A 15,834-nucleotide genomic window follows, 5' to 3' on the forward strand; every position below is an offset into this window, starting at 1 on the left:
TTTTATTTCATTTTGTTAAAAAAATAAATAAATATTGAAGCCTTTCAAGGCTTTGTTTTTTAATGGAAATGTCCCCCAAAAATTGTTGGTTAGTAGAGTCATAAATTTAAATGAGTATAATAATTAATAAAATTATGAATGTCTATAAAATATGTTCATATATACACAATTACACTTGAGTCGGTGAGGGGGCGACTTGTCCGAATGCAGCTGGGATAGTCTCCAGCCCACCCCCCAGGAAAGGACAAGCAGTATAAAATGGATGTATGGATAAATTACCTTCAATTCCATTAGACTTCAAATAAAACACATTCAACATATGAGATTGCCTTGAACTAAATCATTTATAGACATGTTATCAAACAATCAAGTACAAATACATCTTCAAAATGAAAATAAACATTACAATTGTATGTTTTTTACTTTTTATTAATAGTCATGAAAGCCATAAAGGTCTTTTTTTTAATCCAAAAAAGGCTCTTATTATAAGAGCTTCAAAATGTGTACAATATTTACAAGAATGCTACATACAGTAACTATCTTTCTGTATTTATACACAGAATAGAAATCTATAAGAAAAAAATAGCAGGTTAATTTGATTTTAAAATGTAAACATTCACACATCAGTTTTTTTCTGCTCCCTTTTCTTGAAAAAAAGTGTGTCGTTAGTAATGGATGCTTCCAGCTAAAAAACAACTTCCCGCTTAGGTCCACACAGGTGCACGGGGCCACCTGCGACCCCCCCATTGGGTCCCAAACAGCCACGGAGAGCATTAATGCAATTCTAAAAACAAAACTGTGTCCATATCAAACTAGGATTAAAAACACGGTTCATTTATGTCAAAAAAGAAGAAAAACCGTCTCCATGGGTGGCGTCATCCATTTTAAGACAAAACCAAAAGTGTTTTGTTATACAGGTTGGTCTCAAGGCCCGCTCAGATTTGTCAGTCAAGAGCCGAATCGTGGGTCTAAAAAAAAAAAAAAAAACTTAAAAAAAATATGTACACTTTCGGGGTGTGGGGCGCGGCTTCTAGATGTGAGTGAGTGGGACTGTCCCGCTGAGGTAGTGCTGCTGGACGCTGCCGTAGCCCCTCTGTGCCGCCGCCGCCGCCGCTGCAGCCGCCGCCGCGGGGTCACCTGTGTCGCCACCTCCCGGGATGTACATGCTGATCATGTCCCGGAGGTCACCCTGCAGGGGGCCGCCCCGGTGGTGGGTGGGTGTCGGAGGCGAGTGGGAAACTGGTTCCGGTTTGACCATGGACATGGTGACTGGGCTGGGCTGCTGGGGACTGCTGGTATAAGACATCGGGCTGTAAGGGGCAGGAGGGAAAAAAGGGGGCGGGGCACATTTCAGACATATTGCAAAAAACCTAGTCATTACAGCATAAACTAAAACGGCCTTGTGGGGGGTGTCGTCCAGGAGGGCAGTCACCCCAGAGATTTCTCAAATGTGTTCAGTGGTCTAAATAAGCATTTGTCCTTATAGAATAACCGGGGAGCCATTTACCCCCTGGGGCCCTAAAAAACAGTTATGGTGTTAAAATATCCGGGTGCTCGATGTGGGGGGATGTTCACTCTCTTTCTGAGACACTGGGTGACACGGGCACCAAATAAAAATAACATTAAATGAAAAAATGGGGTTCAGACGAGGGGGGCATTCACTTTCCTTAAGCATCAAAAGTCTGGAGGGAGGTGTTCTATTTAAAAAGAAGCAAAAAAATATTTTAAAATAGCTACTTTAAAAATATATATATATTATAAATGGTACATACATGAAGGGTATAGGGTGACATGTGTGACCACCACCTAGATGCCAAAAGTTTCAGACATAAAGGGGGGGTGGCAGCAATTACAAAAGAAGGAAAAGTTTGTTTTTTTAATGGCACAATGTCAAGGATTGGTTATGTGGCGAGGGGGCGCAGTGTTGGGCGGCGGGCACAATTTTTCAAAAGTTGTTGAAATACATAAATAAATAATATAAATTATTCATATATACATATTTAAATTGCAGCTTTACTAGTAGTAGTGCTACACACGATAGCGTGTTTTGAAGTTAAATTGGTTGTATTTGGAGTAAATTATAGTATTTTTCTAAAATGTAATAATTGGCATTATATCTCACATAAAACGGAAATATTGAACGGTATGTCTGCTTAGCAAAATACTTTTTGTTTTTAAATACATCTTATCGTATCAACTGCGTGATGTGGATCATGAGCTTTGGCCCACACTAGGAAGACTTGAGAGGCAAGAAAGCAGTGATGCATTGTGGGTAGAAAAGGGACCACACACACAGCCTGTGTGTCACCCTGATCAACATTCCAGACAGGAGAGCTTTGGGTTTGTGTGAGTGTCACTTTTAGGACAACAGTGAGGCCTGTTCTTGGTTTTATTTTGATCTGAGTATATGTATGTGAGCATGAGAAGTGTACATATACACACACACATACTTGGAAGTATACATTTTAGACATTACAAACATATTTGAATAGTTTTATTCAAAGTGTAAGTCTATAGCATCTCATTTATGTTATATTCATTAAGTGGGTGAGGATAAAATACAATTAGAGTGTAGAACATTTTCAACAATAAAACTAATTTGAATTATTTAAATATTAGAATATCTACAATACAAAAATATGTACAAGAACTTAAATATTTTTGTTAATATTTTAGTTGACCGCAAATGTTTAGTTATGGATATGTTGAGTATTTGACCAAATACAGCTATAGTTTTATTTATTTTTTTTAAATGTAAATATATTCTTTAAAAAAAAATATATATATATATATATATATATATAAATATATATATATATATATATATATATATAAATATATATATATATATATATATATATATATATATATATATATATATATATATATATATATATATATATATATATATATATATATATATATATATATATATATTATACATACATACACACAACACATAAAATGCATATTGTGTTAAAAAAAATTGTTTTATCTGAATTGATATGTATATAAAAAAGCTTTAGAGCTTCAGTGTATATACATATTGGGGTATATATATATATATATATATTAGGGCTGCAACAACTAATCGTTTAAATCTATTAAAATCGATTATAAAAATAGTTGCCGATTAATTTAGTCATCGATTCGTTGGATCTATGCTATGCGCAAAGGCTTTTTTTTTTTTTTTTTTTTTTTTAAATAAACCTTTATTCATAAACTGCAATATTTACAAACAGCTGAGAAACAATCAAAATAAGTATGGTGCCAGTATGCTTTTTTTCCCCCAATAAAATACTGGATAGGATAGAAATGTAGTTAGTCTCTTATCAGATTATTAATCGATTAATCGAAGTAATAATCGGCAGATTAATCGATTATGAAATATATATATATATATATATATATATATATATATATATATATATATATATATATATATATATATATATATATATATATATATATATATATATTAGGGCTGCAACAACTAATCGATTAAATCGATTAAAATCGATTATTAAAATAGTTGCCGATTAATTTAGTCATCGATTCGTTGGATCTATGCTATGCGCAGAGGAGATTTTTTGGGGGGGTTTTTTAATTAAAAAATGTTTTTGTTTTTTTACTAAACCTTTATTTATAAACTGCAACATTTACAAACAGCTGAGAAACACTCATCAAAATAAGTATGGTGCCAGTATGCTGTTTTTTTTTCAATAAAATACTGGATAGGATAGAAATGTAGTTTGTCTCTTTTATCCGATTATTAATCGATTAATCGAAGTAATAATCGACAGATTAATCGATTATCAAATTAATCATTAGTTGCAGCCCTAATATATATATATATTTGATTTTTTTATTTTTCAAAAACAATCATGGTTTCAAAAAATATAGTAGAAATATATATTCATAGAATTTACGAATGTTTGTCAAAATAGAAAATACTATACAATTTTAACTGCATTATTTATCATTGCTTTCTTTGTCTTAAGTCGGTCTTTACATTTCTAAAATTAAACAATCTATAAATGGCAGCACAGCAGAAGTGCGTCACTGTCACTCCTGCCGAAACGTTTGACTAAATTCCGGATAAATATGAAAATTGTAGAGCATTTTATATTGTATTTTATATGACAATGTATTTAAGTTTGCACACCCTCTCAGGGCGATCGCCCCCACCATCCCCCTCAACGTTCCAATTTTGGGCCCAGATCATCATTTAGGGGACCACCCATCCCCCTAGGTTGACAGTCTTTAAAAAAAACTAACAAAAAAAAAACTGTTCAGTATTTTTAAAAAAAATAAAAATCATCCATATTGTGGAATGGATTTGACTTGCACAGCGATGTTCTACCTTGGAGATACTTTGACCACATTCACCTGCTGATGGCGGAGCATCTTGCTGAAGGATACTTTGACGTGGTCCCGGGGTAGGGGGGGGGGGACTGACCTCCAGGTGCTACCTGAGCCACGATGGCCCCATTTACCAAAAAAGTTGATCAAAAAGTTTAAAGCATTGTATCCCATTGGGTTGACTTTTTTTCTTGCCCTGATGTGGGATTGTTGTGGCTTGTGCAGCCCTTTGAGACACTCGTGATTTAGGGTTATATACAGTAAATAAACTTTGATTGATTGAAAACGAACCCATTGGGGCCCATGAGTTGGGCGGTATAGCTCGGTTGGTAGAGTAGCCGTGCCAGCAACTTGAGGGTTCCAGGTTCGATCCCCGCTTCCAACATCCTAGTCACTGCCGTTGTGTCCTTGAGCAAGACACTTTACCCACCTGCTCCTAGTGCCACCCACACTGCTTTAAATGTAACTTAGATATAGGGTTTCACTATGTAAAAGCGCTTTGACTCACTAGAGAAAAAGCGCTATATAAATATAATTCACTTCACTTCACATGAGACAGACCCACTGCAACCAGTAGACTCTCTCGGTGTGCAACCACCCACCTGTAGGAGTTGTTCCCGTTCATGTAGGTCTGCGCCGCCGTCATGGCAGGGGGGTACTGGAGGGCCGACAGGTCGTAGCGGTGCAGCTGCTGAGTGTAGCCCAGCGCCTCGCCTTGCATGCCGGCGTAACCTCCCGCGGGGCCCCATCCGTAGCTCTCCATCCTGGGGCTCACTCCTTGCCCCTGCGCCGCCGTCACCTGCTGGAGCAGGTTCCCCGCGGACAGGGCCGGGTACTTGGGCATCTGGGCGTCGTGCTTCTTCAGCATGGGCTTGGTCTTGCGGCGGGGCTTGTACTTGTAGTCCGGGTACTCCTTCATGTGGACGGCGCGCAGCCGCTTGGCCTCGTCGATGAACGGCCGCTTCTCGGCGTCGCTCAGCAGCTTCCACTCCGCCCCCAGCCGCTTGCTGATTTCAGAGTTGTGCATTTTGGGGTTCTCCTGAGCCATCTTGCGCCTCTGCCCCCTCGACCACACCATGAAGGCGTTCATGGGCCGCTTCACTTTGTCCATCGGGTCCACGACGCCGGCGGACTTGGAGCCCGGGTGAGAGACGCCATTCCCCGGGTTCATGTTGCCTGGGATGGGTGATATCCCCTGGGAGGAATGATGAACCTGCTGCCCGTTGGGCTTTAACTCGTGCTCCATCATGCTATACATGCTTGAAAAAAATGAAAAAAAAAAAGACTTAAAAACGTTAAATCGATGTTTTTACAACAATTGTGATAACCTGGTGTTCCCGCAGCTGGAGCGGGAGCACCGGGTGATCCAAATGAGCCAATTAACAGTTAATGTCCTAACTTGTTCCTTTTTTCTTCTTTTTTCCCCCACCCCTCACTAAAAGTTCCTCCAAACCGAACTTGTTCGTTGTCAAACAAAAAAAAGCCAGAAGGAGAAAGTTGAGTGGAGTCCTCAGTGCAACTTGTTATTGTGCTGTGAAACACTTGTTGTGCAGCCCGCTCTCCTGTTCAAGCCTCACTTCCCCCTTGCCTCCCCCAAGCGACCAATCAGGATCCGACTTGCTGGGCCGTGCGAGCCAATTAGAATGTGAATAGAGAGAAGGGGCCCTTAATGCTGTATTGCCAATAAGCACTTTATTCCACGCGGTGCACAACCTGTGGGGCCAGATCCCCGAATGAGTCGAGGGTTTGTTATTGTTTTTGTTTTTTTTACTTTTTAATTAACAGTATAGTTGGTATATTATATTATTTACTATACTATTTTTTTTGTAATTAATTTACATGTATATTCGTATATCTCATATGTATATTTGTATTATTAATGAGAATAAATACATGTTTTCTTTTTTGTTATTGTTTTAAAAATGAATTATTAGAATCATTCCAAGATTTTAAAAAGTTAGTATTGTCTATTTCATTTTACATTGATTTATGTTCTCATTTGGGTCTGGTCCCAGAATTTGAAAAACAAGTTTAAAAAAAATACATAATTCAAATGCAAAATACAAATACAATAATTTAAAAATAAAAGTACATATTATATATATATATAATAAAGAAAATGCATTGGATGAGAAGGTGTGTCCAAACTTTTGGCCTGCACTTTTATTTTTAAAATATTGTTAAATTATTGTATTTGTATTTTGCATTTGTATTATGTATTTTTTTTAAACTTGTTTTTCAAATTTTCATATATATATATATATATATATATATATATATATATATATATATATATATATATATATATATATATATATATATATATATATATATATATATATATATATATATATATATACACTACCGTTCAAAAGTTTGGGGTCACCCAAACAATTTTGTGGAACAGCCTTCATTTCTAAGAACAAGAATAGACTGTCGAGTTTCAGATGAAAGTTCTCTTTTTCTGGCCATTTTGAGCGTTTAATTGACCCCACAAATGTGATGCTCCAGAAACTCAATCTGCTCAAAGGAAGGTCAGTTTTGTAGATTCTGTAACGAGCTAAACTGTTTTCAGCTGTGTGAACATGATTGCACAAGGGTTTTCTAATCATCAATTAGCCTTCTGAGCCAATGAGCAAACACATTGTACCATTAGAACACTGGAGTGATAGTTGCATGAAATGGGCCTCTATACACCTATGTAGATATTGCACCAAAAAACAGACATTTGCAGCTAGAATAGTCATTTACCACATTAGCAATGTATAGAGTGTATTTCTTTAAAGTTAAGACTAGTTTAAAGTTATCTTCACTGAAAAGTACAGTGCTTTTCCTTAAAAAATAAAGACATTTCAATGTGACCCCAAACTTTTGAACGGTAGTGTGTGTATATATATATATATATATATATATATATATATATATATATATATATATATATATATATATATATATATATATATATATATATATATATATATATATATATATATATATATATATTTTTTTTTTTTTTTTTGAACGGTAGTGTGTATATATATATATATATATATATATATATATATATATATATATATATATATATATATATATATATATATATACAGTATATATCCATCCATCCATCCATTTTCTACCGCTTGTCCTTTTTGGGGTCGCGGGGGGTGCTGGAGCCTATCTCAGCTGCATTTGGGCGGAAGGCGGGGTACACCCTGGACAAGTCACCACCAAATCGCAGGGCCAACACAGATAGACAGACAACATTCACACTCACATTCACACACTACGGCCAATTTAGTGTTGATATATATATATATATATATATATATATATATATATATATATATATATATATATATATATATATATATATATATATATATACACTCACGTTCTATGTTTGTGTACACATACAGTACAGGCCAAAAGTTTGGACACACATTTTCATTTCAATGTATTTTTTTTTGTTTTCATGACTATTTACATTGTAGATTGTCACTGAAGGCATCAAAACTATGAATGAACACATGTGGAGTTATGTACTTAACAAAAAAAGGTGAAATAACTGAAAACATGTTTTATATTCTAGTTCCTTCAAAATAGCGACCCTTTGCTCTCATTACTGCTTTTGCACACTCTTGGCATTCTCTCGATGAGCTTCAAGAGGTCGTCACCTGAAAGGGTTTTCACGTTACAGGTGTCATAGTTTTGATGCCTTCAGTGACAATCTACAATTTAAATACTCATGAAAAAAAGGTGTGTCCAAACTTTTTTTTTTGTTTTGTCTTTATTCTTTTCATTGTTTGATTTCAAAATATTTTCATAGTGGTGGTATTTTTTTAGTAAGTTTTCATGTATATAGTGATTTTCTCATTTCGTTTGGGTGGGAGGGGCTCAGAGCCCAAAATGTTGGGGGGGGAAAAAACTAATACTTTAATGTTAGCTTTTTTTTTTACCTTAAGTAAATAAGTAGTATATATTAATACAATATGAACAACTGAATAATCATATCAATTAGAATTTTGTTTATTTGTTATTTTTAAATAATTAAAAAAACTTTTTTTTCCTTTTTTTTTTTACCAAATATGTCACTATTTTTTCCAAATAATTTGGATGCTACACAAGCAGAATAGCATATTTTGGCTAAAGGCAGCCATCGCACCTGTTAAAACGCATTAGCGCTTATGCTAATATCACATTACAGGACATTAGAACTAATTCCACGCATAAATATATCAAATAGCCACCATTTTCCTGCCTTCCAGCGGCGACTCCAACGTGATATAACTTTCTTTAAAATGATGTCGCTCTAAAAAGTCACATGACTTTCTGCACCGTGACGTTCTCGGGCGACGAGGATAACGGCAGGATTGGCCGTGATGGAGAGGAGGGGAAATGAGAAGAGAAATGAAGATGATGAGGATGAAATCAATAATAATCAGAAAGTAAAGAAGGCCAGAAGAAGAAGTTTGGGGGGGGGAGAAAAAGTAAAGCTGAGGAATGAAAAGGGATGCATGTGTGCTCGTAAGGGGGGGGATTGGAGGGTGACAGGCCCCCTTGAATAGACCTCTATTCTCCCCTCTTCTCATGCAAAGCAGACCCCCTCCTTCAGCCTCCCAGCCATCCGTCACACACAAACAGAAAGACCCTGGCAGACCTTTTACGAGCCCCCCACTCGCATAATCCACCCCACAATCCAGCGCCCGACAGGGGGTCGGGTGGGGGAATGATTGCATGGAAGAAGAAGTAGAAGGAGACGGGCCACCTAGACTGGAGATGTTTACACTCAATGGACGCCATATTTAGAGATGTGCTGGACTTTCTCCGTCTTAGAAATCATGCGAGGGGATTAAATCTGTTCTGGGGTCAAACTGTCATCATCATAAAGCTTTTAAGGCAATGTTTCGACAAAAAGAAACTAAATCATTAAAAAGAAACTAAGATCCAGTAAATATACTCCTTTGATGACTAGTGAAGTTGATGTTTTTAAGGTTCTTAATAGGGTTGTCCCTATTTCGGTATCGGTACCGGTACCAAAATGTGTTTCGATACTTTTCGATACTTTTCTAAATAAAGAGGACCACAAAAAATGGCATTATTAGTAGGGATGTCCGATAATATCGGCAAGTAAATGATAAATGCTTTAAAATGTAATATCGGAAATTATCGGTATGGTTTTTTTTATTATCGGTATCGTTTTTGTTGGGTTTTTTTTGTTTCTGTTTTTTATTAAATCAACATAAAAAACACAAGATACACTTACAATTAGTGCACCAACCCAAAAAACCTCCCTCCCCCATTTACACTCATTCACACTCATTCACACAAAAGGGTTGTTTCTTCCTGTTATTAATATTCTGGTTCTTACATTATATATCAATATATATCAATACAGTCTGCAAGGGATACAGTCCGTAAGCACACATGATTGTGCGTGCTGCTGGTCCACTAATAGTACTAACCTTTAACAGTTAATTTGACTCATTTTCATTAATTACTAGTTTCTATGTAACTGTTTTTATATTGTTTTACTTTCTTTTTTATTCAAGAAAATGTTTTTAATGTATTCATCTTATTTTATTTATTTTATTTTTTTAAAAAGGACCTTATCTTCCCCATACCCGGTTGTCCAAATTAGGCATAATAATGTGTTAATTCCACGACTGTATATATCGGTATCGGTTGATATCGGTTGATATCAGTATCGGTAATTAAGAGTTGGACAATATCGGAATATCGGATATCGGCCAAAAAGCCATTATCGGACATCCCTAATTATTAGCTTTATTTTACGGTACATTAAACAAATGTTTCTCATTGCAATCGAAGAACAATTTTGTCCTTAAATAAAATAGTGAACATATTAGACAACTTGTCTTTTATTAGTAAGTAAGCAAACAAAGGTTCCTAATTAGTCTGCTGACATATGCAGTAACATATTGTGTCATTTCTCATTCTATTATTTTGTCAACATTATAAAGGACAAGCTGTAAAAATGGATTAATAATCTACTCATGTCATTTACTGTTAAATGTTAACATGTTCTATCTACACTTCTGTTAAAACGTAATAATCACTTATTATTCTCTTGTTTGGATGCTTTACATTAGTTTTGGATGATACCACAAATTTAGGTATCGATCCGATACCAAGTAGTTACAGGGTCATACATTGGTCATATTCAAAAACCTCATGAGTCCAGGGACGTGTTTACTGAGTTTATAAACATTATATGAATTTTTTTTTAAAAGAAAAAGATTTAGTGACGATAAAAAATGTAGATGTAATCATTGATTGGTTGATTGAAACTTTTATTAGTAGATTGCACAGTACAGTACATATTCCGTACAATTGACCACTAAATGGTAACACCCGAATAAGTTTTTCAACTTGTTTAAGTCGGGGTCCATAGTAGTATCGACTAGATACGCTATTGTACTTGGTATCATTACAGTGGATGTCAGGTGTAGATACACCCATGGCATTTGTTTACGTTCAGGCGCGCTAGCTTTTGTTAGCTATTGTGAGCTATTGTATCCTCCTACGGTGTGTCATGAAGCATGTTTAGCTATTCCTCGTCCTGCAGGGATGATACTTGTAAGAAACGTACTTTATTTGTCGCCATGGAGGCGAGGATTAGTGATTTAGAAGTAGCTAGAACACTGCCGACTGCGGATGAATGTTAGCTGCTAGCTAGCTAGCCATGTCTTAAAGCACCTCTTCCTGAGGGCGTTTCAGTGTTATAACTTCATCTTTATCGTCAGTTTACCATGAATTGATTAACGTGGACCCCGACTTAAACAAGTTGAAAAATTTATTGGGGTGTTACCATTTAGTGGTCAATTGTACGGAATATGTACTGTACTGTGCAATCTACTAATAAAAGTTTCAATCAATCAATCAATCAATCAATTCAAAGCAGGTTTTACCTTGGGTGGAGGGGAAGGAGCCACAGAATTGCTATGGCGACATCCAGTGGACACATTGGGAACAGCACTTTTTTTCATTTAAAAATGAAGCTCATTTTTTCACTTGGCAAGTTAGCGAACTCATCTCGCAAGCCGAGGTTACCCCGTTTTCCGTGGGTAAATTACGCACAATTTGAATGGCGGACAATGAGCCTTTACAGACTTTGCATTCTGAAATTCTTCACCGGTTTAAAAATGTACTACGTTGACGACATACAGTACTGGCCAAAAGTTTGGACACACCTTCTCATTCAATGCCTTTTCTTAATTTTCATGACTATTTACATTGTAGATTGTCACTGAAGGCATCAAAACAATGAATGAACACATGTGGAGTTATGTACTTAACAAAAGAAAGGTGAAATAACTGAAAACATGTTTTATATTCTAGTTTCTTCAGAATAGCCACCCTTTGCTCTGATTACTGTTTCGCACACTCTTGGTATTTTAACTGTCAAACAATTGCCAAAAAACTGAAAGAAAATTAAAGTAATATAACTCTTAGTTTCAGTCTATTTTGAACATGCACACGATACACTCTAATGCATCACATATTTCCAGTGGTTTCATTACAGCATGCCCGAAAAGTACAAACCCCGTTTCCATATGAGTTGGGAAATTGTGTTAGATGTAAATATAAACGGAATACAATGATTTGCAAATCATTTTCAACCCATATTCAGTTGAATATGCTACAAAGACAACATATTTGATGTTCAAACTGATAAACTTTTTTTGTTGTTGCAAATAATCATTAACTTTAGAATTTGATGCCAGCAACACGTGACAAAGAAGTTGGGAAAGGTGGCAATAAATACTGATAAAGTTGAGGAATGCTCATCAAACACTTATTTGGAACATCCCACAGGTGAACAGGCAAATTGGGAACAGGTGGGTGCCATGATTGGGTATAAAAGTAGATTCCATGAAATGCTCAGTCATTCACAAACAAGGATGGGGCGAGGGTCACCACTTTGTCAACAAATGCGTGAGCAAATTGTTGAACAGTTTAAGAAAAACCTTTCTCAACCAGCTATTTCAAGGAATTTAGGGATTTCACCATCTACGGTCCGTAATATCATCAAAGGGTTCAGAGAATCTGGAGAAATCACTGCACATAAGCAGCTAAGCCCGTGACCTTCGATCCCTCAGGCTGTACTGCATCAACAAGCGACATCAGTGTGTAAAGGATATCACCACAGGCTCAGGAACACTTCAGAAACCCACTGTCAGTAACTACAGTTGGTCGCTACATCTGTAAGTGCAAGTTAAAACTCTCCTATGCAAGGCGAAAACCATTTATCAACAACACCCAGAAACGACGTCGGCTTCGCTGGGCCTGAGCTCATCTAAGATGGATTGATACAAAGTGGAAAAGTTTTCTCTGGTCTGACGAGTCCACATTTCAAATTGTTTTTGGAAACTGTGGACGTCGTGTCCTCCGGACCAAAGAGGAAAAGAATTATCCGGATTGTTATAGGCGCAAAGTTGAAAAGCCAGCATCTGTGATGGTATGGTGGTGTGTTAGTGCCCAAGGCATGGGTAACTTACACATCTGTGAAAGCGCCATTAATGCTGAAAGGTACATACAGGTTTTGGAGCAACATATGTTGCCATCCAAGCAACGTTACCATGGACGCCCCTGCTTATTTCAGCAAGACAATGCCAAGCCACGTGTTACAACAGCATGGCTTCATAGTAAAAGAGTGCGGGTACTAGACTGGCCTGCCTGTAGTCCAGACCTGTCTCCCATTGAAAATGTGTGGCGCATTATGAAGCCTAAAATACCACAACGAAGACCCCCGGACTGTTGAACAACTTAAGCTGTACATCAAGCAAGAATGGGAAAGAATTCCACCTGAGAAGCTTAAAAAATGTGTCTCCTCAGTTCCCAAACGTTTACTGAGTGTTGTTAAAAGGAAAGGCCATGTAACACAGTGGTGAACATGCCCTTTCCCAACTACTTTGGCACGTGTTGCAGCCATGAAATTCTAAGTTAATTATTTTTTGCAAAAGAGTTTGAACATCAAATATCTTGTCTTTATAGTGCATTCAATTGAATATGGGTTGAAAAGGATTTGCAAATCATTGTATTCCGTTTATATTTACATCCAACACAATTTCCCAACTCATATGGAAACAGGGTTTGTAGTAGGATGAAGCAGAGTTTATTTAATCCTACACTGCAAAAACTGAAATCTAAGTAAGATTAAATATCTCAAATAAGGGTGACATTTGCTTATTTTCTGTCTGATAAGATAATTCTTCTCACTAAGCAGATTTTATGTTAGAGTGCTTTACTTGTTTTAAGTGTTTTGGTCCTAAATGATCTCAGTAAGATATTACAGCTTGTAGCTGAGATTTGATGACCTATATTGAGTAAAACATGCTTGAAACTAGAATATCAACTGTTGCAAAGCTGTGTCATCAACACTCACAAGTATAAAACAACTTTTTTAAAGTGATCATTTCTTACTTCAAGCATGACAAAAAAAATCATGATGCCGAGCGCATATCATTATGTCAAGATAATGGCACTAGCATTTACTTAATTTAAGAATATTTTTCAACATATTGAGCAAAAAGGTCTCTTTTTTTTCTACCAAGAAAAGTGCACTTGTTATTAGTGAAAATATACGTATTTGAAGGTATTTTTGGGTTCATTGAGATTAGCTAATTTTACTTGTTTTGGAAAGTCTTGACAAGCCGAATTTTCTTGTTCTATGGGCAGATAATTTTCCTTAGTTCAAATAAAGTACCCTTCATTTTTGCATTTTTTTTTCTTGTTTTTGAACACTGACTTTTTGCAGTGTACCCCTTTTCATACCATAGCGATTGTATCTAATTTCCTTGTTCTCTGTAACAGAACAGTGAATAAATAAATAATTAATATACCATAGTAAGTAAACAAATATTAAATACATAAATAATTCAAGATGTTCATCATAATTGTGAACAGTCTCTTAAAATGCATTTGTTTGATTTCTTTGGTTAATCCATCCCATAATTGAATTCCACATACGGATATGCTCAAGCAGGGGTGTTAAACATGCGGCCCGTGGGCCGGATCAGGCCCGCAAACAGGTTTTCCCCCGGCCCGGAGTATAAAAGTGAGTGTAAATGTTTGAAAAGAAACTGCTGTTCTAAATGTGTCCACTAGATGTCGCAATAGCAAGCACATGACTTGAGAGGGGGCGGAGCCATGTGTAGTGTTAAGATAGAGCTTATGTGTCCGTGTTTGGACACTACATACTCACGCTGTTTATGAGTGATAGTATACAAAATGTGGCTAGGTACATTCATGCCTTGATTGTCAAAGATGTTGGTAATGGGGACACATTTTTCATGCGCACATCAATATGCTGAAATAATATGTATTGATTAATTGATTGACTAGTTTATTGACATCTTAAATAATAGAATCCTAGTAATGCTTTCAAACCTCTAAAGGCCTTAGTGGCCACATGCGTGCACAGCACCTTTTAGCTCTTATTTCCAAAATTGTGTCAATCCCCACCTTCTACCATCCTAGTCATTTCCATTGTGTCCTTGGGCAAGACACTTCACCCTTGCTCCTGATGGCTGCTGGTTAGCGCCTTGCATGGCAGCACCCGCCATCAGTGTGTGAATGTGTGTGTGAATGGGTGAATGTGGAAATACTGTCAAAGCGCTTTGAGTACCTTGACGGTAGAAAAGCGCTATACAAGTATAACCCATTTATTATTATATATATATGTACACTACTGAAATGGGGTCTTATGGCCGCTTATGTGCACACTTATACTGCCATCTGGTGGTGTCAGAAGAGTATAACATACAATGGAATTTGAAGAGAGACTCCCGAATTCCAGTGCCCCTCCCGAAAATCTCCCGGTGCAACCATTCTCCCGAATTTCTCCCGATTTCCACCCGGACAACAATATTGGGGGCGTGCCTTAAAGGCACTGCCTTTATCGTCCTCTACAACCTGTCGTCACGTCCGCTTTTCCTCCATACAAACAGCGTGCCGGCCCAGTCACATTATATATGCGGCTTTTACACACACTTAAGTGAATGCAAGGCATACTTGGTCAACAGCCATACAGGTCACACTGAGGGTGGACGTATAAACAACTTTAACACTGTTACAAATACAAATACAAATTCTTCTGTCTTGCCTCTTGGTGAGGGCGGTCGCATTTTTCTCTGTTCCCTCCTTCCCTGCTTGCTTTCTGTGTCCTTGTCTTTGTCTGAACTTTTTTGAAGCCTCTTTTCTTGCACTGTCCTCAAATCTAAAACATCAAAATGAATATGATCAGCTGGACTCTCGACGCAATTGACAAAGTCTTTTCGACAAGGAAAAGAGGTTCGGGGGAGCCTGGCTGCCCTGATGGAACCATTGCTGCGGGGTACGTGGGAGATTCCTGGAATAATTGGACACTCATGTGCCTCTCAGTCCTTTCCATCGAGGACGTGGAAGACATCTACCTATTTGGAACCGTGATCCCAGGGCATCTGCTGATTG

General features: G+C 37.0%; 1 protein-coding gene across 1 annotated transcript; it reads right to left on the bottom strand.

Annotated features, from left to right (window-relative positions):
* Positions 1 to 325: 325 nt before the first annotated feature.
* LOC133662871 (transcription factor Sox-19a-like) lies at positions 326 to 5,944 on the bottom strand. Its single transcript, XM_062067045.1, has 2 exons — positions 4,965 to 5,944; positions 326 to 1,310 (listed from the first exon to the last, which is right to left on the bottom strand). Exons 1-2 carry the CDS (start codon positions 5,618 to 5,620, stop codon positions 1,031 to 1,033), a joined length of 936 nt encoding a protein of 311 aa, XP_061923029.1. The 5' UTR covers positions 5,621 to 5,944; the 3' UTR covers positions 326 to 1,030.
* Positions 5,945 to 15,834: the final 9,890 nt, after the last annotated feature.

This window comes from Entelurus aequoreus, linkage group LG12 (genome assembly GCF_033978785.1).
Source record: "Entelurus aequoreus isolate RoL-2023_Sb linkage group LG12, RoL_Eaeq_v1.1, whole genome shotgun sequence".
Classification (NCBI taxonomy): Eukaryota; Metazoa; Chordata; class Actinopteri; order Syngnathiformes; family Syngnathidae; genus Entelurus; species Entelurus aequoreus.

Coding starts and splice junctions, on each gene's coding strand:
- LOC133662871 (XM_062067045.1), bottom strand. CDS start 5,620: ATGTATAGCATGATGGAGCACGAGTTAAAGCCCAACGGGCAGCAGGTT. Junction 1,311..4,964: donor AACGGGAACAACTCCTACAG/GTGGGTGGTTGC, acceptor TGCCCCTTACAG/CCCGATGTCTTATACCAGCA.